Here is a 22,036-nt window from a genome sequence, read left to right on the forward strand (position 1 = left end):
ATCCCTCCCCATCTCTCCCTGCTCGCCCCCCGGTCTGCCCCAGGTGCCTCCTTCCCATCAGGCTCCCCTCATTTAACCCATGGCCACCTAATCTACCCCAATCCCCCCTTTTACGCCCCCCAGTTCTCCCCTCCCAAGGTCCCCCAGTCTGCCCCAGATCTTCCCATGGTCTCCTTCATCCACTCCAGATCACTCCCACCCATCCCCAGGTCCCCAGCCTGTCCCCACACGTCCCCCACACTCCTCCCCATCCACCCCAGGGCCCACCCAATTTTCCCAGACCCCCACTCCATCTGTCCCCCGAGGTCCCCCCATCTACCCCAGGGTCCCCCAGTCTGCCCCAGACCCCTCCCATGTGTCCGGGTCCCCTCCTCCCCCCCATCTGTCCCAAGTCCCCCCAAGCTCCCACCCAGGACTCTTCAATCCCCCCCAGCCCCGCTCGGTCCCCCCCAGGCTCCTCCCCCGTCCCCTCCCGCTGTCCCCGGGCCGAGCCGTGCGGGGCCGTGCGGGGCCGGGGCGGGGCGGCGGCGGCGCGGGGGGGGCGCGGCGGGGCCGGGAGGGCGGCGCGGCGGCGGCGGCGGCCCCGCACCCAGCGCCCGCACCCACCGCCCGCCTCCCGCGGGCGGCGGCAACAAAGGCCCTTCCCCGCCCCCGCCGCCGCCTCCCGCCGCCTCCCGCCGCCGCCGGCAGCGTCCTTGCGGCAGGAAGATGCCCGGGGAGGTGCCGCCGCCGGCGCCCCGGGGGCTGCGGAGCCTCCCGCTGCTGCTGCTGCTGCTGCTCAGCGCCCGCGCCGCGCTGGTGAGTGCGGGGGCACCGGCGGGGGCACGGCCGGGGGACACCGGCACCGCCTGGGGGGCGGCGGGGACCGGCACCGAGCGGGGGGTGAGGGGAGGGATCGGCACCGGCACTGGGAGGGGGCGGCGAGGACCGGTGCAGGGCGGGGGTCAGCGGGGACCGGCACCGGGAGGGGTCAGCGGGGACCGGCACCGGGAGGGGTCAGCGGGAACCGGCCCCGGGGACCGGCAGCGGGCGGCACCGGCCCCGCGGATGAGCTGCCGTGGGCAGGGGGGTGGGACCGGCCCCGGCATCGCGCGTAGATCGGTACCGGGGGTGTGTGCGGTGGAACGGGGGTGTGTACGGTGGCACCGGTACCGTGCACGAGCCGGCACCGGTCCGGAACCGGCCTCGGTACCGTGCGTGGATCAACAGCGGGCGGGGGACGTGGGGCCCGCAGCGGTACCGGGGGGCACCGACACCGTGCGGGGTCTGGCAGCGGCAGCGGGCGGGAGGGCGGCACTCCCGGGGACCGGGACCCGGCTGGTGCGGTCCCCCAGCTCCCGAGGGGCTCCGCTCCCCGCACCCGGCCCCGTGGCCGCCCCTCGGTGCCCGCAAAGCCCCCCGAGCCCTGCAGGCGCTGTCCCCGGGGCTGTCCCCTCCCCTGCGACCCCCCGGGCGGTGCCGGGCAGGGTGGCGGCCGCGGGGAGGGGGCTGCGGGCAGCTGCCGTTTGAAGGTCGTAGCGAAACACGCCTTAAAAACCAGCCCGAGGGGCGGAGAGGGAGGAACCCCCCTTGCTGCTGCTGCTCGGGGGCAGCGGGAACTTGTCCCCCCCGTCCTTCCCCTCCGCTCCCCTCCCCTCGGGCATCCCCAGCCCGGTGCGGCGGGGGGCGGCAGACGCAGCCCGGGCTCCGCAGGCAGCGCCCGCTCTTCCCCCTCCGGGGGTCGGAGGAGAAGGAGCCGGGGGTGCTGGTAGCACTTCCAAAGCTGCTGCTCCCCCCGGGATCCACGGATCCGAGGGATCCACGGGAACCTCCCTGCCCCGCCTGATCCCAGCCCCGAGCCCGGCGTTGGACTTCGGGGGATTGGGGCGCTGCTTTTTGGGGATGCTCTCCGGGAAGGAGCCCGAGGATTCTTTTCCTCCCAGCCCGTGAGCAACGGGAGAAGGTGGTGGAGAGGAAGGCTGCTCCTCCTCCTCATCCTCCTCTCTTGAAGAGGGGAAGAAGCCCCAGGGCCTGGCTGCTGCATTGAACAGCCCGGAGCTCATCCCCCTCCTCTCGGGGCTCTGGTTTGGGGGTGCCTCGGCCTGGCTCCCCCATTTCTGCACCAGGGCCGTTCTCCCAGCTCTCCCAGCAGCAGCGCTGCCCCTCTGGAGCAGAGACACAACTTCGGCGTCTCTGAGGGGACCTGAGACTCTCCTCCAATGCCTCTGGTGAATTTGTACGGATCCAAGGGCACTTTATCCGAAATTCGCCCTGCCATGGATCCGGGGAAGGCTCTGCTCCGCCGGGAGCTCCCTCCGTGCCCGGTGCCCGGGGTGCTGAGCGGTGAGTGAGGCTGTGCCGGTGTCCCAGCACCCCTGAGGGTGTGGGGGCAGCTCTGGGGTGCTCATCCCCCCCAAATGAGCTTTTCCCCTTCTGCTTTTGGGGAGTTGCTGGTTACTGGGTGAAGCTGTTGGCGTTACCGGGGGCATTTGGCCTTTTAGGGGAGGCTGTGGGACTCTTCGGTGCCGGGCTGGAGGTGATGGGATGTGGGATGCTCCCCAGGGCTGGAGGAGCTGCTGCCTCCACCTGGATGGGATCGAGGCCTCTCCTCTCCCCCTCTCTTCCCTCTTCAGTCCTTCGTTCTCCTTGGACACACTCAGCTCCTCCCCTGGGCCACCGGGAGGGAAGCGGGGGCTTGGCCCAGCTCCGGCACATCCCTCACGGTGGGATCGGATGGATTTGGGGATTCCTGCTCCCCCAGTGCCGGATCCTGGGCCCTGCCAGGGAATCTCTCCCTGGGGCAGCACCCGGAGCGATCCTGGCTGCCCGGAGGAGCCGCGATGAGCGAGCCCAGCCCCGCAGGCACCGCTCCCGTGAGCTCCGGGGCCCTGTGCCCGTCCCAGGGGATCAGGGACAGGGACAGGGCACGGCTGTGACACCTCCCGGGACTCGATGCCTCTCTTTGATCTCCAGCAGTCCGTGACCCCTCCCGGCCCGGCCTTTGTGGAAGCTGGGATGGATCCCCTTGGGATCAGTCCCTGTAACCCTTTACGTGCCAGCGTGGGAGAGCAGGGAACAGGGGCTTCTCCTCCTGGTGGGTCCCATCGCCGGCAGAGAGGTTTTCCCAACAATGCCGTGGACAGGTTTGGGTTTGTCTGTGATTTCCCAAGGCTCCTCCCTGGTCCTGCCTCATCCCTTAGGAGCTGGATATGGACCATGGGGAGAGGGGACAAGGGACACCCAGGCTCCTGCATCAGCCATTCCTGGGGCAGGGACGGGCTCAGCCCCTGTGGGACACCCCAGATCGCCAGGAGAGGCTCCCCTCCATGCAGGGGGGGTGCAGCCAGCCCTGAGTGCCCCCCTGGCTCTGGGGTCCCCAAGGTGGGATCAGGATGCTTTGTTGTGGCTCTGGCTGCTGTCGGAGCCCGGCTTAGGGATCAACTCATCACCTTTAATTACCGAGAGTGTTGATTGCCCCTAACCTTTGCCAGGTCCCTGGAGCATTGCAGGGGTGGCTCTGGGACCGGCCAGGTCCTGGCTCCCTGTGCAGGAGATCGTAGGGATGCTCTGGATTTACTCCAGGTTTGTTTTTCCCTGTGGAAGGGCCTCCCTTGCTCCCTGCCACCCCTGAGTCCTCCCTTGGCTCAGTCCAGAGGGATAATGAGGGACACAGCCCCAGAGAAGCCCTGCAGGGTTTTGGGGTGAAGCACCCCCTGCCCTGCATGGATCTGGGGGGGTTCAGGTCCCACCAGAGCTGGGGAGTCACAGGACACCCTCATTCCTGTGACGATTTCTGTGTTTTGGCCTCAGCAGCTCCCTGGCTTCCAGCCTTGCCTCAGGGCCATGGGGAAGGGTCTCTGGGGCTGCTCTGGGGTTTGGTGTCACGGGTTTACAGGGCTCAGCCTGGCCCCAGGGGTGGGTTGGAGCTCCCTGGTGTGAGCTGGATTCACACAGGGTCCAGCCCAGCCCCCTTTGTAGGGTCAGCCCAGCTCTCCCAATCCAGCCGTGCTCAGCTCCAGCTCCTTCCTCTTTCATGGAGAAACCGAGGAAAAAAATGTATCAATAAATAAAGGAATGGGTCCCCAAGGGGTGCAGCGTCCTCTGGCCACTGTCACCTCCTGCCCCGGCCTGGGACCAGTGGCAGTGCCGTCCCCGGCTGTCCCCAGGGCTCCTTTCCCTCGGGAGATGTGCGGCAGCCCCGGGAGACGGCGGCGGGGGCTGGGGAATGCCGGTCCGGGGACGTGAGCCGGGTACCAAACCCTGCCGGGCCCGGCGGGGCTCCGGGAGCCGGGCACTGCTCCCTTCCCGAGCCCTCGGAGCCTCTGATCCGGCCCCGGTGGGCTCTGTGCCCGTGTCCCGGCCCCGGTGTGTTCTGTTCCCATGTCCCGGCCCCAGTGGGCTCTGTTTTCATGTCCCGGCCCCGGTGGGCTCTGTGCCCGTGTCCCGGCCCCGGTGGGCTCTGTGCCCGTGTCCCGGCCCCGGTGGGCTCTGTGCCCGTGTCCCGGCTCCGGAGGGCTCTGTGCCCGTGTCCCGGCCCCGGTGGGCTCTGTGCCCATGTCCCGGCCCCGGTGGGCTCTGTGCCCGTGTCCCGGCCCCGGTGGGCTCTGTGCCCGTGTCCCGGCCCCGGTGGGCTCTGTGCCCATGTCCCGGCCCCGGTGGGTTCTGTTCCCATGTCCCGGCTCCGGTGGGTTCTGTTTTCATGTCCCGGCCCCGGTGGGTTCTGTTCCCATGTCCCAGCCCCGGTGGGTTCTGTGCCCGTGTCCCGGCCCCTCCCGGCTCTCCCGGAGCTGGGGCCGGTCCCAGCCTCGCCTCCCACCCGGTTCTGGGTGGGTTTTGCCGCTGTTCTGCTCCTGGAGGCTCAGCCCCGGTGCTCTCTGGGCTCGGGAGATGGGGAGCGGGGATTTGGAGCCCTGTGAATGTGGCTGGGCTCTCCTGGGAGTGCAAGGATGTGCTCCCTGCATCCTAGCTCCCCTCCTCATCCTCCCCAGCCGGCCCGAGGCTCCCTTGGAGCTGCTGGAGAAGGGTTTCTCCTCAGGAAGGGACCGCGGCCCTGCCCGGTGTCACCTGGGCCCCGCTGGTCCCTGCCGGGCTCCGGAGCCACCGCCCGGCTCTGGAGGGAGGAGTGGAGCCTTCCCCGTGCTCTGGGCCGTTCCCGGCTTCTCCCTCTATGTTGTGCCATTCCCAAATTTCCCCTCTTGTTTTATGTCATTTCCAGTTTCCCCCTCGTGTTTTGTACCATTCCCAGTTTGCCACCTGAGTTTTGTGCCATTCAGAGCTTTTCCACTCATATTTTGTGCCATTCCCATGTTTCTCATGTGTGTTTTGTACCATTCCCAGCTTTGCCATCCATGGTTTGTGCCATTCCCAGGTTTCCATCTGTGTTTTGTGCCATTCCCATTTTCCCCACACATATTTTGTGCCATTCCCAGTTTCCTACCCATGTTTTGAACCACTTCCAGTTTCCCCCCTTGTTCTGTGCCATTCCCAGTTTTCCACCTGAGTTTCGTGCCAATCCCAGCTGGTGCTTTGTGCCATTCCCAGTTTGCCTCCCTGTCTTTTGTACCATTCCCATCTTTCCCACACGTGTTTTTGCCGTTCCCAGTTTTTCACCTGAGTTTTGTGCCAATTCCAGCTCATATTTTGAGCCATTCCCAGTTTCCTACCCCTATTTTGAGCCATTCCCAGTTTCCCACCCCTATTTTGAGCCATTCCCAGTTTCCCCCGTTTTGAGCCAATCCCAGCTCGTGTTTTGGGCCATTCCCAGTTTTCATACCTGTCTTTCGAGCCATTCCCAGTTTCCCACCCCTGAGTTTTGTGCCATTCCCAGTTTTCCCCGTCCTGTGCCGTTCCCAGTTTCCCTCCCAGCCCCGGGCAGGGTCCAGCGGTCCCTCCCCTCCCCCGGAGCCGGGAGCTTTGCGCGGCCACTCCTCCCTCTCTCCCATTAATTAATTTGACATTTAAGCCGAGCTCTCGTGCAGAGCTCTCCGTGAGCAGCTCCAGGACGGGAATTCCAGCCGGGAGGGAGGGACGTGGCCGGATCCAGGCTCAGGAGGCTCCTGGGGGCAGCACCTGCCCCCTGAACTCTGTTCTGGAGCTTTCTGTGGTCAGGAAGGAACGGGATGTGGCTGTGGGGAGGTGAAAGCATTTTTAGAGCCGGTTCTTTTAAAGATTTTTATTAAAATTGACTCAAAAAAAAGTTAATTCTGGGCTGGTTGAGCCAGCATTGAACCCGAGTGTGGCTCTGCTGAGGGGACAGCACCAATCTGGGGGGACCCAAAACCTCCTTTTCCACCTCAGCATCCCAGGGCAGCTCCCAGCTCCCTCCAGGCTGGACTGGGACAGACTGGGATGGACTGGGATGGACTGGGGCAGGTTGGGATGTATTTGGCTGGACTGGGACGTGCTGGGATGTGCTGGGATGTGCTGGGATGTGCTGGGATGGATTGGGATGTGCTAGGACAGGTTGGGGTGTATTGGGATGGATTGGGATGTGCTGGGATGGACTGGGACAGGCTGGGACATGCTGGGATGAACTGGGAGAGACTGGGATGGGCTGGGACATGCTCAGATGGACTGGGACAGGCTGGGATTTGCTGGGATGGATGGGGAGACACTGGGACATGCTGGGATGGACTGGCTGGACTGGGTGAGCTGGGATGAATTGGGATGGACTGGGATGTGCTGGGATGGATTGGGACATGCTCAGATGGACTGGGATGAGCTGGGACATACTCAGATGGACTGGGATGTTCTGGGATGAGCTGGGACATACTCAGATGGACTGGGATGTTCTGGGACGTTCCCTCTGCCCTGCCCACGAGCCCGGCTGTGTTTTCATCTCTGTGGCCACACAAAAGCCTCTCCCTCCCCGCTCAGCACAGCTTGGCCACGGCTCAAACTCTTTCTTTGGAGACAAAAATAACAGCAGCAACCTCAGGGCTGCTGCTGCTGCCCCGGCTGGGCGAGAAATTTGGATTATTTTAGGAAAAAAAGGAGGGAAAACCTCAATGTGGGGGAGCCTGGGTGCAAATCCCCCCTGGCTGCAGCCCCAAAGGGGGACCTGGAGTGAGGAGGAGGAGGCTAGAGCCAGGGAAAACTGGGAAAAGCTGGGAAAACTGGGAAAAGCCTCATCTCCTAGGCAGCACGGAGCACAGCTTGTTGGCAAAACACTTTGTTTGCCAAAAAAATGATGTTTTCTGGAGGAGGAGGAGGAGGGGAATGGAGCCGGTTCAGGAGCTGCTGAGGGAAGGGGGGGCCTGGCTGAGCCTTCGGGGGGGTTGGGAGGGAAACTCGGGCAGCAAATGTCAAAAATCCAACGCAGGGCTGTGGTTTGGGGCAGGGGAGTGGGAGTTGGGGGCCAAAGTGGGCATTTAAGAGAGAAAAATTCTTATTTATTTCTCATTTCTGCAAGTTAAGCTGGAATGGAACAGAAAATTGTTGTGTTTGTGTCCCTGCAGAGACAGCAGCTCTGGGAGCACACAGGGAACTTTGCTTCCCCAAACTTGGTGTTAACCCACCATTCCCAGCTTTTTTAAGGCAAATCTGGGCTCCTCACAACTTTTCCAGGTGCTGGGAACGGCCCTTGTGTCCCTGCAGGGCTTCTCCATGCACCCAATGAAAATCAAGCAGGAAAAATGGGATAATGTAATTTTTCCCTGCATTTTGGAGTTTTTTGGGGAATGGCATCAACCAGGTTTTCCTTTCCCCTCTCCCCCGGGCTGCAGTGCCAGGTGAGGGAGGTGTGGGGATCTGCTGGGGCCGGGATCAGGGGCTGGAGCCGGGGCTGGGACAGGACCTGGGGTGGCCCGGACCGCTCCAAAGCCCCGGATCCAGTGGGAAATCCCGGAGCTGCCAGGGATTAGGGGATGGAATGGGGGATTTTAGGCACCTGAGACCCCCTGGAGGCAGCTGAAGTTGAGGTTCCCTTTTGGGATGATTTTGGGGTGATTTTGGGCTTTGGTGCCACCGCTGCCTTTGTCACCTCCTGCTCCTCCTCCAGAAATAATCCAAGATTATTCCAATCCCATTTCCTGCCCAGCTCGGTGCCCCCAACCCAGGCTGTGTGGGGGGGCTCTGATGAGCACTAATTAAAGTCTAATTATCCCCCAGCGGCAGCAGGTCAGTGCCCTCTGTGCTGACAGGTGTTAATTACCCTGGTGTTAATCAGAGAGAGCACTGATGGGGACATTGGGGGTCCATCAGAACTTGGGGGCAGGGAACTGGGATGAACTGGGATGAACTGGGATGAACTGGGATCCTGGGTGGGGTTCAGTGCCCAAGGGGCTTCTTCACCCCTCCAGGCTCCTCTAGGATTTGGGAATCCCATTCCACTGGAACACTCGGGGTCTGAAATCCCAGAGCCACCAAATTCCTTGGGTTTGTTTTCCCCGGAGGAGCCGTTTTCCTCATTTACCAGTAATGGATTGGTGTAGGTGGGAGCTGGGATGGGCTCCCCTGGATCCTGGGACTGGAGGATGGCTCTGGATCCTGGGATCCCCCTGTGATCTTGGATCCAGGACTGCCCTATGGCCCTGGGACAGTTCCTGCAGTGTTGGGGGCCCAGGGCTGGGCAGGACCACCTGGATTTTGGGGTGTTCCCAGTGCTGGAGTTGGGGTGGCTCAGCTGGTTCTCCCCTTTGCCCTCCTGCCTTTAATTTGGATTAATTACTTATAATAATTGGGATTAATTAATCCTCCTCCACCTCTGCATGGCCAGGCCCTGGCAGGGTGTTCCCAAGTGTCCCACAGATGTCCCTAAAGCCACCAGGGCGATGCCCAGGGGTGCACTGGGAAGGTGCTGGTGGGATCTGTGGCTGGGGTGCCGGGATGGGAGCAGATCCTGGATTTGGAACATCCTGAATCCCTTTATTTTCCATGGCAAGAGCTCTTCAGCAGCCAGGAGAAGGAGGAGGAGGAAGGAGAGGGGGAGTGTGGCAGGGCTGGGCGGGCAGGGAGGGGACATTGTCCTTCCCAGGGATGTCCCTGTGTCCATAGGGATCCCCTGACCCAAGAGGAGATGGGAATTCCTGGGAACTCCTGGGAGTGGATGGGGCTGCACGGAGCAGCAGCTCCAGGTCCTCTCTCCCACCCACCACAGAAGTTTGGGGCTGAACTGGGACTTTTTGGGGCTGAACTGGGACTTTTTGGGGTTGAACTGGGATTTTTTTTGGGGCTGCCTGCTCAGGGAGCTGCTTCCAGCCCTGCAGCACCTGGGAGTTGTGCTGGGAAGGGATCTGGGAGGAGCATTCCTGTGGGCTCTTCTGTGCAGGTTCTGACCAAGATTTGGTGAAAATCCTTCATTTCTGTGAGGATTTGGGGATTTTTTTTTCCCAAGGAGCTTTTTGGCTGCTGGTCCCACCAGCCTGGGATGAGGCTGAGGGTCTGCCTGGGACTATCCTAGAGGCAGGAGAGTCCCAGGAACCTGACTGAGGGATTTTCCTGCTGATTTTCCTGCTGATCCCACTCCAGCATTCCTGAGTGCTCTCACCACCTCTGGCCAGGGCTGACTCTGTGATCCCAGTGCTGGAACTCCTGGATGAAAACATTCCCAAGGCCCAGCCAGGCAGCTGCTGATGCTGCCAGGGGTTCCAGGGCAGGAAGGGGAGTGGGATTGGGATGCAGAGCTGGCTCCCAGCCCGTTCCCATCCCTGCACCCACCCCTGGGTGGAGGAGTGGTTGTTGCCCCTGAATGTCCCCATGCCATGCCATGCCATGCCATGCCATGCCATGCCATGCCATGCCATGCCATGCCATCCCTCCAGCCCAGTTTTCCCAGTGGGCTGGGTCAGATCAGGGTGTGAGGAGCAGGGATGGGAGAGGAGCTGGGCTGGACACTGAGGGCTGGCAGGAAGGGGCCGTTTCATCCCTCCTGCTCCCCTTTGGATGCTCCAAGGGGTGAATTCCCCATTCCCAGAAAATGCTTCTGGAGCAACGAGTGCCTGGATTTTTGTGAGGAGCCACAGAGCAGCAGCTGGGCTGGCCCTGAACCTCTCAGCCTCATCCTCTTTGCTCTGGGTTCGGCCTTAAAACCCCAAATCTGCCCCCAGCCCCTGGCACAGGTGGGATTCCCACACGTTCCTGCCTCAGTCAGGGTGCAGCAGGATCGGGGCTGATCCAGGCAGGGCTGGCACCCCAAAACCCCAAATCCCTGCTGCAGGCAGGGCCGTATCCACCCTCAGCGCAATTCCAGCTGCTCCCAACGCTCCAGCCGGAGTTTGCCTGCAGCTATAAATACCTCGGAGCGCAGCAAAGCCCCCGGAGGGTTTAGGCTCTATATTTAGGCTCCTGCAGCACAAAGCCATATTGCACGGAGGCTGGGCAGTGGGATCTCCTTCTAGGAACTGGGGGGAGGAGAGGACAGGAGCACAGAGGTGTGATGGAGCTTTTCCGTGTGGATCCGGGGCTGGATCCTCCCCCTGCAGCCGATGCCCCATCCCGGAGCTCCAATCCGGGCCTTTCTTCCCCCAGTGCCCAGCAGAAGTTGCTGCCTGAGCGTGGAGGGAAAGGGACATCAAACATTTATAGGCCTTGTGAATCGTCAAGGAAATGCCTGGCTCTGTTAAAATAGCAGCAGCAATTAGAGAAGAGGGGAAAAAAAAAAAAAAAAAAAGAAAAAGCCAAACTCCACATCTACGGCTCGTGTGTTTCCCCAGCAGTTCCCTGTCCTCAGTTGGGGTCACAGCTCAGGATTGGGCTCCCCAAATCCAGCTGGGGATGGAACAAGCTCTGAACCCCCCCAGGCCCGACCTTGTGGCTCTCCAAACACGTCCCAGGCTCAGTTCTCACCTCAGCTGAGAGGGCAGTGAGAAGTTAATTGGGTTCCTTCTCCTTTCGAGGTTTTGGAGCAGGGTCGGTGCTTCCTGCCTGCCTCTGCTGGCTCCTAATTAGGGAAACACCAAATCTGAACTTCCCGGTGCCTCAGTGGGGTTTATCCCATCCTGCTCCTCACCCAGGATGAGGATGGGGTGGGAGGTGAGGGAAAACAGCCAAACCCCGAGGAGCAGGGGAATTTTGCTGCTGCTTTGTGTGACCCGGGATCTTCCAGAGGAAAACCCCTCTGCTTCTCCAGAGGGCAGCAGGGCAGGAAGGTCACAGAATCACAGAATCACAGAATTTTCAAGACTGGAAGAGACCTATAAGATCATCTAGTCCAGCCGATGTTCTAACTGTTCAACTAGATCATGGCAGCAAGTGCCACATCCAGTCTTTTTTTAAATTCTTCAAGGGATGATGCCTCTACCACCTCACTGGGTAAATGATTCCAGTTTCTGACCACTCTTTCTGTGAAGTATTTCCTTCTTACTTCTAACTTACATCTAGCTTGACGCAACTTGAGACTGTGTCCTCTTGTTCTATCCGTTGTCGCCCGGAGAAAGAGGCCGACCCCCAGCTCACTACAGCCACCCTTCAGGAAGTTGTAGAGAGCGATGAGGTTGCCCCTTAGTCTCCTTTTCTCCAGGCTGAACAACCCCAGCTCCCTCAGTCGCTCTTCATATGGCTTGTGTTCCAAGCCCCTTATTAGTTTCGTTGCTCTCCTCTGGACACGCTCAAGTAACTCAACGTCCCTCTTAAAGTGAGGGGCCCAGAACTGGATACAATACTCCAAGTGAGGCCTCACCAGTGCCGAGTACAGGGGAAGAATGACCTCTCTGCTCCTGCTGGCCATACCATTTCTGATACTGGCCAGGATGGCATTGGCCCTCTTGGCTACCTGGGCACATTGCTGGCTCATATTCAATCGACTGTCAACCAGCACCCCCAGGTCCCTTTCCACCTGGGCACTATCCAGCCACTCCATCCCCAGCTTGTATCGGTACAGGGGATTATTATGGCCGAAGTGCAATACTCGGCACTTGGACTTATTGAAGTTCATCCCATTTGATTCTGTCCATTTGTCCAGCCGTTCCAAGTCTCTCTGGAGAGCCCTACACCCCTCTAGTTGATCTAAACTCATACCCAATTTGGTATCATCAGCGAAACTACTAATAAAAGACTCTAAGCCCTCATCCATATCGTCAAAAACCCTTGCCTGCTCAAGCTTTGCACTTCCCTGCATAAAAATCAGGGCTTTGGTGATTTTTCATTGTTTTTTTCTCTCTGGCAAAGGTTAGAAGCTGAATGAGGAGCAGAGCGAGCTCTGGGGTGAGGAGGAGGATCAGGGTCCAGGGCTGGGTGTGGATTTGGGCTCTGCCTGCCCCAGGGTTTTGGGAACTGGGGCTTGTCTGGCACAGCTCAGAGCTGGTGGGGAAAAAGGAAAGAAAATTCCTGGAGGGGAAATCCAGGAGGAAGAGCAGGGCTGGGAGAAGCAGCCAAAGGGTGCTGGGGGATGATGGCCACAGGGACCTGCAGGGACCCATTGTCCTGGTGCTGCTGACCTGTAGGGAAGGGTTTGCAAGGAAGAGAAGAACTGAGCTGGTGGGAATGAGGGTGAGCCTGGTTGGACTTGAAAATGAGGGGTCAGTTGGTGTTTTGGGCTCAGGAATTGGCTCTGTTTGCTTTGGGAATGTGAAAACCACATTTGCTCTCCTGTGAAAATTTGCAAAGTTTAATAAAGGACAAGAGGAGACAAGGACCACAGAGCAAAGGTTATTAGGGCCAGGTGCATTGTGGCACCAAGCCAAGAGCACACAGTTATCTTCAGGGATAGCCCCTAAATACCTTTTAATGACATCACCTTGTTGCATATTCATAGACCCTTATGCAAATCCATAAAGCAGTTTACATTTTCCAGGAACTATTTTACACAGCCCCTCCTCGGGTCCTTTTTAGAGCATGTGAATTCCTTGGCTGTGGTTTCAGTCCATTCTCATCCCCTGCAGCTCTGGGCCCTGGCCCTCACTGCCTTCAGCCGGTGAGTGCTGATGGTGGCAGATGTGTCCAGGTGTGCTCATCCTGTGTGCATTGGGTGTTATCCCATCCCAGCAGGCATTTTAACACAGCACACTGATAGCAGCTATTGCACTGAGCTTAATAACAACCAAAATAAAAACTGTATCTTTATAGCAAAGTTATTTAACACAATGCATATAAAATCCATTTTAACATTTGCAAAAAGCCAATATTATAATGTGTGTGTATAACAAGGAACAATGCTCCTTCCCAGTGGGGTAACCCAGCCATGGAACCATGGAAAAATCTTCCCTGTGTGAAACCAGAACTCTGGGTGCTCCCTTAACCCCCTGGGCTCTGGGAGCTTCCGTGGTCCCATCTTTAAGATTTTCCTGCTGGTGTCAGAGCTGGAGGTGGTTTTCCAAGCACAAGGTGGATCCTGCAGCTCTTGGAGTGGAGAATTTGAGGAAACCTGGTGTGTGGTGGGGGATAGTCACTGCAGGGGGACAATGTGCCCTGCTCTTCACAGAGCCTGGAGGAATCAGCTGAGGATGGGCTGCAAGGAGCAGCTTCTCCTGCAGGAGGCTGCCAGGGAGCCCTGGTGCCCTGGGCTCACATTCCCTTGGCATGGAGCTCTCCCTGCTCTCATTCTCCTCCTGCTCTGCTGGGTTGTGGGTGGGAAGAGTTGTGGGGCTGGAACTGGTGAGGCTGGGGCCAGGCCTGGCTGGGGGGTGTTGGGAGCCATTCCCATGTGGGAATTCTGGTAGCTGGCCCTGTACTGGGAATGCTGGGACCTGTTCCCATGTGGGGACCCTGTGACACGCTCTTGTAGGAAAATGCTGGTGCCTGTCCCTCTGAGGGGATTTTGGAACCCATTCCACTGGCAGGATCCTGGTGCCCATTCCCCTGGCAGGATCCTTGTCCATCTGACATTCCCATGTGGAGATCTTGGTGCCCATTCCCATGGTACAATCCTGGTCCATCTGACATTCCCACATGGAGATCCTGATGCCCAACCCCCTGGCAGGATCCTGGTGTCCATTCCCATGGCAAGGTCCTGGTGCCCATTGCTCTGGAAGGATCCTGATCCATCTGACATTCTCATGAGGGGATCCTGGTGCCCATGGCAGGATCCTGGTCCATCTGACCTTCCCATGTAGAGATACTGGTGCCCATTCCTGTGCCAGGATCCTGGTGCACATTGGGCTGGTGCCCATTCCCCTGGCAGGATCCTGGTGCCCATTCCCACGTGGAGATCCTGGTGCCCATTCCTATGGCAGGATCTTGGTGCTCATTCCCCTGGCAGGATCCTGGTGCCCATTCCCATGTGGAGATCCTGGTGTCCATTCCTACATGGAGATCCTGGTGCTCATTCCCGTGTGGAGATCCTGGTGCCCATTCCCACGTGGAGATCCTGGTGCCCATTCCTATGGCAGGATCTTGGTGCTCATTCCCCTGGCAGGATCCTGGTGCCCATTCCCATGTGGAGATCCTGGTGCCCATTCCCGTGTGGAGATCCTGGTGCCCATTCCCGTGTGGAGATCCTGGTGCCCATTCCCACGTGGAGATCCTGGTGCCCATTCCTATGGCAGGATCTTGGTGCTCATTCCCCTGGCAGGATCCTGGTGCCCATTCCCATGTGGAGATCCTGGTGCCCATTCCCGTGTGGAGATCCTGGTGCCCATTCCCACGTGGAGATCCTGGTGCCCATTCCCGTGTGGAGATCCTGGTGCCCATTCCCCTGGCAGGATCCTGGTGCCCATTCCCCTGGCAGGATCCTGGTGCCCATTCCCATGTGGAGATCCTGGTGCCCATTCCCGTGTGGAGATCCTGGTGCCCATTCCCGTGTGGAGATCCTGGTGCCCATTCCCACGTGGAGATCCTGGTGCCCATTCCCATGGCAGGATCCTGGTGCCCATCGCCCTGGCAGGATCCTGGTCCATCTGACATTCCCACCGTTGGCATTCTGGTCCCTGTTCCCCACTGCTGCCATGCTGGGCACTGTCCTGACCCCGCCAGCAGGACCTCCCCAGTTTCTCCTCCCTCTTCCCCTCTGTGGCAGGGCAGGACATTTGTGTCCCTCTCTCCTGTCACATCCTGTGCTGCTCTGGGAACAGAGGCCTCAGGTGCAGCGAAATCCCCTCACAATTTATTTGTTCCTCACCCGTTCCCAGGCTGGATCCCAGAGCTGCCAGGGCTGCGTTCGGTTTTCCCTCTCCAACAATAAATTGTAATTCCCCAGCAAGGCCGGGAGCGTTGAGCAGCTCGGGACAGGTGACAGCAAACGTGTCAGGAAGGGACATTTCCACAGCAGGCTGGGGCTGTGAAAATGAAAGAGCGGGAACCTCCTTCCTGCCCGGATATCGGCACTTTTCTCCCCTCGGGGGCTTCCCGGTGCCGTCCCCAGTGCAGCCCCACAGGTAGACGCTGCCCGTGAGAGGGAAGGCTCCCAGCAATGCTGGATTAGGGCTGGATTTTATCTTTTTTTTTTCTCCCCTGAATGGAAAAAGCCGTGTTCGCACGGAAACCCATCGATCCGTGCAGCCCTGAAAGGCAGGAGCATCCCAGAGGCGCCTGAAAAGCTCCTGGCTCTCTGCTCAGCGTTGCAAAAAGGTTTAGAAAATTAAAAATACAGCGTGGAGGGCACGCCTGTGGAGCGAGAGGCTCGTTGTGGAGGAGCTGAGGGCTCCGATGGGAGCCGCGGGATGAGGATGAATCCCGGGGGATGCTCCGAGCCCCGGGGTCCGGGGGAGTGGGGATGAATCCCCAGGGATGCTCTGGGTCCAGGGGCTGAGGATGAGGATGAATCCCCAGGGATGCTCCGGGCTCCGGGGCCACAGCCGCGCATCCCCCGGCGTTGGGGATGAATCCCGGGGCGGCCCCGGAGCCGCCGCAGCCGCGGGGAGCGCCGGGCCCCGCCGGGCAGGCAGAAAGTAGGTCGTGGCTGTGTTGGCATGGCCGCCCCGTCCTACATATGGAAATCGGGGCTATTTCTGGCCGCTCCTGACGGGCTCGGCCGTGTCCCCGCTCCGGCCCCGCTCCCGGTCCTGTGGATGCTCCGGGGATGGAGCTGCGGGGCTGCTCCCCGTGGATTCCTGCCCGTGGCACCTTTGCCCCTCTCCTGGATGGGTGGCTCCATCCTGTGCATCCCACTCGGCTTCCCAGAGCGTGGGGGGGTTAATTCCTCATGGAAAATCCCTTTTCCAGCTGTGCTTTTCCAGCCTCCTCAGTCCATCCCAGGCCCTCCAAGGCTTCCCCCCAAACCCAGCCCTGGGTTACTCCCATCCCCTCCAGGCTGGGCTCCAGCTGGAAATTCTGGATTTGGCAGCATCTTAATCAAGCTCGCTTTGCATTTCCATGACAACCGCGAGGAAGGTGGGCAGGAACTTCTTCCTGTTGGACACACAGGAGCTGGCAAACACCGGGTCCTGCTGCCGTGGCAAAAAGCACCTTCCTGGGTGGGATAATCCCAATGAAACACCAGGAGCACAGGGAAAAGGGTGCTTGGGGTTTTCCCTGCTTGTGAGTCCTGCCTGTGGGGAGGGGGAGCCGGTGTTGATCCAAATCTGCCTATGAGAATCTGGAATATTCCTGATTAATCGTTCTTACGGTTCATGAGCTGTGGCTCAGCACCAGAACAGGTCCTGGAGGGTCTCCACTAATGGGACTGGCACCGTTTTAGGGGCAGCCAGGTGAGGGTTGGCTTTAGGGCAGGGACAGCTCTGTCCTTGGCCTGGACACATCACCCCCACATTCCCGGGGTTTAATGTGTTTGTGGGAGCTGGGAAGGGTCTGGAGCCCCAGGAGGGGATGAGGGAGCTGGGCAGGGGCTCAGCCTGGAGCAAAGGAGGCTCAGGGGGCCCTTGTGGCTCTGCACAGCTCCTGCCAGGAGGGCACAGCCGGGGGGGTCGGGCTGTGCCCCAGGGAACAGGGACAGGAGCAGAGGGAACGGCCTCAGGCTGGGCCAGGGCAGCTCAGGGTGGGCACCGGGAAAATTTCCTTGTGGAAAAGTTTGTCAGGCCCTGGCACAGCTGCCCAGGGAGCGGTGGAGTCCCCATCCCTGGAAACACTTGAAGAATGTGACACTCGGGGCAGGGGTGAGCGGCGACAGCCCTGTGCTGGGTTAATGGTTCAACACCAGGCTCTGAGGGGATTTTCCAGCATTGGGGATTTTCCAACACCAGTGATTCCAGAATCCCATTGATGTGTGACCTGGCTTGGCCTGGATCATCCCTGCATCCCTCAAAATGAGAGAAAAACCCCTTTTCCAGCCTCATGTGCAAAGCTTTTCCTGGTGGATTTGGGGTTGGGACAATGCCTTTGGGGGAACTCCCTCCTTCTGGGAGCGTTTAGTGCAGCCAGGAGGGTACTTAGGGTTAGCAATAGGGTTAATATGAATAAGATTGTGTTTATTACTCTTCTCTGCATTTAAACCAGATTCTAAGAATTGGAAGTCGATTGTGATTAATAAACTAGAAGAATAGGATCCTCATCAGTAGATAGAAATGTAGAGCAATAATCATACGACCTCATGTGCAAGGCTTTTCCTGGTGGATTTAGGGTTGGGACAATGCCTTTGGGGGAAATCTCCCCTTCTGGGGGGAGCCAGTGGGGATTTCCAGGCTGGTCCACCCGGAGCAGTTCAGGAAGAACATTCCCACGTGTGGGACTGGTGGGGTTGGCACAAAGCACCCCAAAAGCTGTTAAAGCTGAGGGCACCCCCAGCTCTGTGGGCCTGTGCCCACCCTCCCTGCATGGACAGGACATGGCCCCTCTGCCTGCTCCTGACCCCCTTCCCATGCTGGAAATTCCCCTGAATCGTGCCAGTCCTTTTGCCCCTGGACCTCGGGGCTGGGGGTGGTCCCGAGTGCCCCCAAACTGCAGCACGGGGAGGGGCTGGGGAAACTGAGGCAGTGACTGGGAGGGACGGGAGCCATGGAAGAGGATTTAGGGAAAGGAGAATGACTGTAGGGCAGGAGGGTGTTCTCTCTGGGAAATCTGCCCCCAAACCCCTCCTCTCCTTTCCAGTCCATCCCTGGGGAGCTCAGCCTTTCCCTCTCCCCCTTAATGACCACAATTAAGCCGATCCCAGCAAATGAAGTGGCGTTTAAAGAGGCAAATAAAACGGGAAATACCCGACGATAAGGAGCCGAATAAAACGGGAAATACCCCACGATGGCTTTCTGTGGTCGTTAAGAGGCTTTTTACTCCCGTGGCTGCCTCGCCTGCGGTGTCAGGGGAGCGTCCCCTGGCACGGTGACAGCGCCCTGGCAGGGTGACAATGCCCTGGCACAGTGACAGAGCCCTGGCTCCCCAAAGCCACCCCCAGCTCCCACGGGACTCCTTTGGGACAGATCCCGGTTTTTCCTGAGTCTCTCTAGGGGGAAAGCGATCCCGGTGCATCCAGCAGTGGGACAGCTCCCCCCGGGTTGTGTCCCCATGGAAGGGGTGGCTTTGCGCCCGCAGAGAGGAGGTGACACCGCGGTGACCCCCGAGCAGGGGATTTGTGCCTCCAGAGCCACCGGGGGAAAGCAGAGGACGTTTTGGGGCCGGCTCATGTCCCTGGGCCGTGTCCCTGGGCTGTGTCTCCATGTTCCCGTGTCCCTGGGCCTTGTTCTTGGGCTGTATCCCTGGGCTCTGTCCCCGTGTCCCTGGGCTGTATCCCCATGTTCCCGTGTCCCCGGGCTGTGTCCCCCTGTCCCCGGGCTGTGTCCCTGGGCCGTGTCCCTGGGCCGTGTCCCCGTGTCCCCAGGCTGTATCCCCGTGGCCCCGTGGCCCCGGGCTGTGTCCCTGGGCCGTGTCCCCGTGTCCCCAGGCTGTATCCCCGTGGCCCCGTGTCCCCAAGCCGCCCCTGTTGCTCCTCCCGGGTCTGGGGGCCGAGTCCCGGCTGTTCCCCACGGCTTTGCAGCGTTCCCGGTGCGGCTCCACCGGGGCTGTTTCCCCGGGCCCGGAGGGGTTTCCAGCTCAAACCTTTCCTTCCACAAACACCATGAGATCATTTTCCTCTCCCCGGCGCACAATGCGCCATTGTCCTGCCCCTTCCACTGGAAATGGAGCCGGGAATGTGAGCCCGAGCGCCCTGATCCCTTCCCCAGCGCCGAGGGAGCCGGGATGGGGCTCCTCAAACATCCCAGAGCCTTTTAGGGAAGGGTTTTCCCTGGGAAATCTGTGGGATCGAGCGGCTGCGGGTTCCTGCTGGGAACCAGGGGGCTGGGAGGGCCGGGCTGCTGGAAAAAGCGGGAATTGCTCTTTTCCTCGCCTTTTCATTGTTCAGGGGCTCTTATCGGAGCGGGCAGGAGCAGCCGGGATCGGCTCAGGGCGGGAGCTGGGAGCGGCAGGAATGAGACGTCAGGACCAGGAGCTGGGGGACAAAAATGCCGTGTTTTAATGGAGCTGTGGAATGATGGATTCGTGGAATGGTTTGGGTTGGGATGGAGATTTAAACCTCAGCCAGTGCTACCCCTGCCATGGCAGGGGCACTTCCCCCTGTGCCAGGTGCTGCCAGCCCCAATGCCCAGCCTGGCCTTGGGCACTGCCAGGGCTCCAGGGGCAGCCACAGCTGCTCTGGCAATTCCAGCCCAGCCCCTGCCCACCCTGCCAGGGAACAATTCCCAATTGCCAAGATCCCATCCAGCCCTGCCCTCTGGCACTGGCAGCCATTCCCTGCCTCCTGCCCCTGGCTCGGTTGGATCCCCGGGAAGGTTCCCCTGGCTGGACACTGTCGCTGGTGCCACCGCGGCTCCGGTGGCTCCGTGTGGCCGCTGTCGCCGTCTGAGCGGGGCTGTAATTCCCGGTAATCCCCGGAGCGGCTCCGGCCTCACCTGGGGCCGGCGCTCACCGGAGGGTCAGAGCGGGCAGGGCCGGCGCCGCAATCGGATTAGGGAGATAAACCGAGGGGACAGAGGGACAGGAGGGACAGAGGGACAGGGGTACAGGAGGGGCGGAGGGACAGGGAGACAGGGACCAAGGGACAGAGGGGAGAGAGTGACGGGAGGGATGGCGGGACAAAGAGACAGGGGGACAGGGGACAGAGGGACAGGAGGAACAGGGGGACAGAGGGACAGGAGGAAGAGCGGGACAGGGAGACAGGAGGGACAGAAGGACAGGAAGGACAGAAGGATAGGGGACAGGAGGGGCAGAGCGACAAGACGGACAGGAGGCACAGAGTGACAGAGGGACAGGAGTTATAGGAGGGACAGAGGGACCTGGCACTTGTGAGTGTGCACTGAGCCATGGGGGTGGCCATCAGAGGCTGGGTGGCCCAGGTGACAGCAATGTCACCCTGGGGACAGGGTGGCCTTTGCCCTCTCGGGACATTCCCGGTTTGCTGGGGGTGTTGATGGTGGCACTGGGGGTGTTCTGGGGTGGGGGGAGCTCTGTGCACCTCAGGGGGGTCGGGGCAGGCAAAGCCTTGAGCTCCCTGCCCCACCTCACTCCTGGCATCCAGGGAGAGGAATTTCCTGGGAGGATTTTCCTGGAGGACTTTTCTGTAAGGTTTTCCTGTAGAGTTTTCCTGTAGAGTTTTCCTATAGGATTTTCCTATAGGGTTTTCCTGGAAGATTTTCCTGAAAGTTTCCTGGAGGATTTTCCTGGAAGTTTTTCTTGGAGGATTTTTCTGTAAGGTTTTCCTGGAGGATTTTCCTGGTGGATTTTCCTGTAGTTTTTCTATAGGGTTTTCCTGGAAGGTTTTCCTGGAGGATTTTGCTGTAGGGTTTTCCTGTACAGTTTTCCTGTAGGGTTTCAGGACGCTGCCCCACGGATGTTGTGCAGACAGGGAGCAGCACCCCGAGTGGGATGTGAGGGCAGTGGGGCTGTTCCCTGTTCCACAGCCGGGTCCTGGTGGGGTTTTGGGACCAGAACCATCAGCCCTTTTCCAACATTCCCACTCCAGGGCTGGGCTGGGAGCCCAAATCCACATTTTGAGTGCAGCCCAGTGTAAAACCCTTCATTTGGGATAATTGTAGGTGAGGTAGGGCACAAAAAAAGCACTTTATTTTGGGTAGTGTGAGGTGGGCACAGGGCATGGCACCTCCTCCACCCCAAAAAGGGGCAGCTCTGTGCCCTGCCCAGGATCCCTGTGCCTCCCCATCCTGGGATCCATGCACCCTCTGAAATCCAGGAATGCCACCAGCCCCAGAGCCCGTGATAGGAGCTGCTAAAAATAGGGGATTTATCCACACACATGGGCTGTGCTGTTTGGGACGTGGGCAGGAGGGGAGGCAGGACAGGGCTGGGCTGAGCTCCAGCTCTGGGGGCAGCGGGGATGGTTTTTGGGTTCTGGTGTTTTTAGGGAAGAGCAGAGGAGATCCCTGCTCCTTCCAGAGGTGATTCCTGGGGAAGCTGCTGAAGAGGGGGCACAGGCCCCAGGATTGGCCCCGTGACTCAGTTTCCCCCTGGGTGACAAAGGGGTGGCACTGAGGGTTAGAGATTCCTGGGAAAAGCAGGAATTTCTGTCCCATTGCTCAGACAAGGATTGGTCACCCCTTCCAGTGGATCTCCTGTGCCCATCCCCTGGGGAATTCCAGCATTTCAGCCTCCCCAGAGGCTGCAATTACACCCTAGAAATCCACAAAAGCAGAGCCCTAAGGTTTTCTGTGCCTCTTCCATGGGGAATATCAGCATTTCAGCTTCTCCTAAAAATCCACCAAAAGCAGAGCCCCAAGGTTTCCTGCACTTCCCCCACAGGGAATTTCAGCATTTCAGCTTCTCCAGATTTTATTACACCTTAAAAATCCATGAAGAGCAGAGCCTCGAGGTTTTTTGTGCCTCTCCCAAAGGGAATTTCAGCATTTCAGCCTCTCCAAGTTTTATTACACCCTAAAAATTCACCAAAGCAGAGCCCCAAGGTTTCCTGTGCCTCTCCCATAGGGAATTTCAGCATTTCAGCCTCCCCAGGTAAATCCTGTTGTGTTCAACCTTAAAAATCCACCAAAAGCAGAGCCCCAAGGTATCAGCATATCAGCATTTCAGCCTCTCCAGGTTTTATTACACCAAAAGGAGTCTCAAGGTTTCCTGTACCTCTCCCACAGGGAATTTCAGCATTTCAGCCTCTCTAGGTTTTAGTACACCCTAAAAATCAACCAAGGCAGAGCCCCAAGCTTTCCTGTGCCTCTACCATGGGGAATTTCAGCATTTCAGCTTCTCCAGGTAAATCCTGTTGTATTACACCTTGGAAATCCACCAAATGCAGAGCCCTGAGGTTTCCTGTGCCTCTCCCATAGGGAATTTC

General features: G+C 59.4%; 1 protein-coding gene across 1 annotated transcript in view; it reads left to right on the plus strand.

Moving 5' to 3' along the window:
* The first annotated feature begins 679 nt into the window (after positions 1-679).
* The window catches only part of SDC3 (syndecan 3), a 48,643-nt gene continuing 27,286 nt past the window's right edge, over positions 680-22,036 (plus strand). Inside the window, exon 1 of the mRNA XM_059488626.1 lies at positions 680-798. Within this exon, the coding sequence (XP_059344609.1) occupies positions 709-798 (90 nt within the window). The 5' untranslated portion in view covers positions 680-708. The remainder of the gene's footprint in view (positions 799-22,036) is intronic.

The sequence above is a fragment of the Ammospiza nelsoni genome, chromosome 25, assembly GCF_027579445.1.
Source record: "Ammospiza nelsoni isolate bAmmNel1 chromosome 25, bAmmNel1.pri, whole genome shotgun sequence".
Classification (NCBI taxonomy): domain Eukaryota; kingdom Metazoa; phylum Chordata; class Aves; order Passeriformes; family Passerellidae; genus Ammospiza; species Ammospiza nelsoni.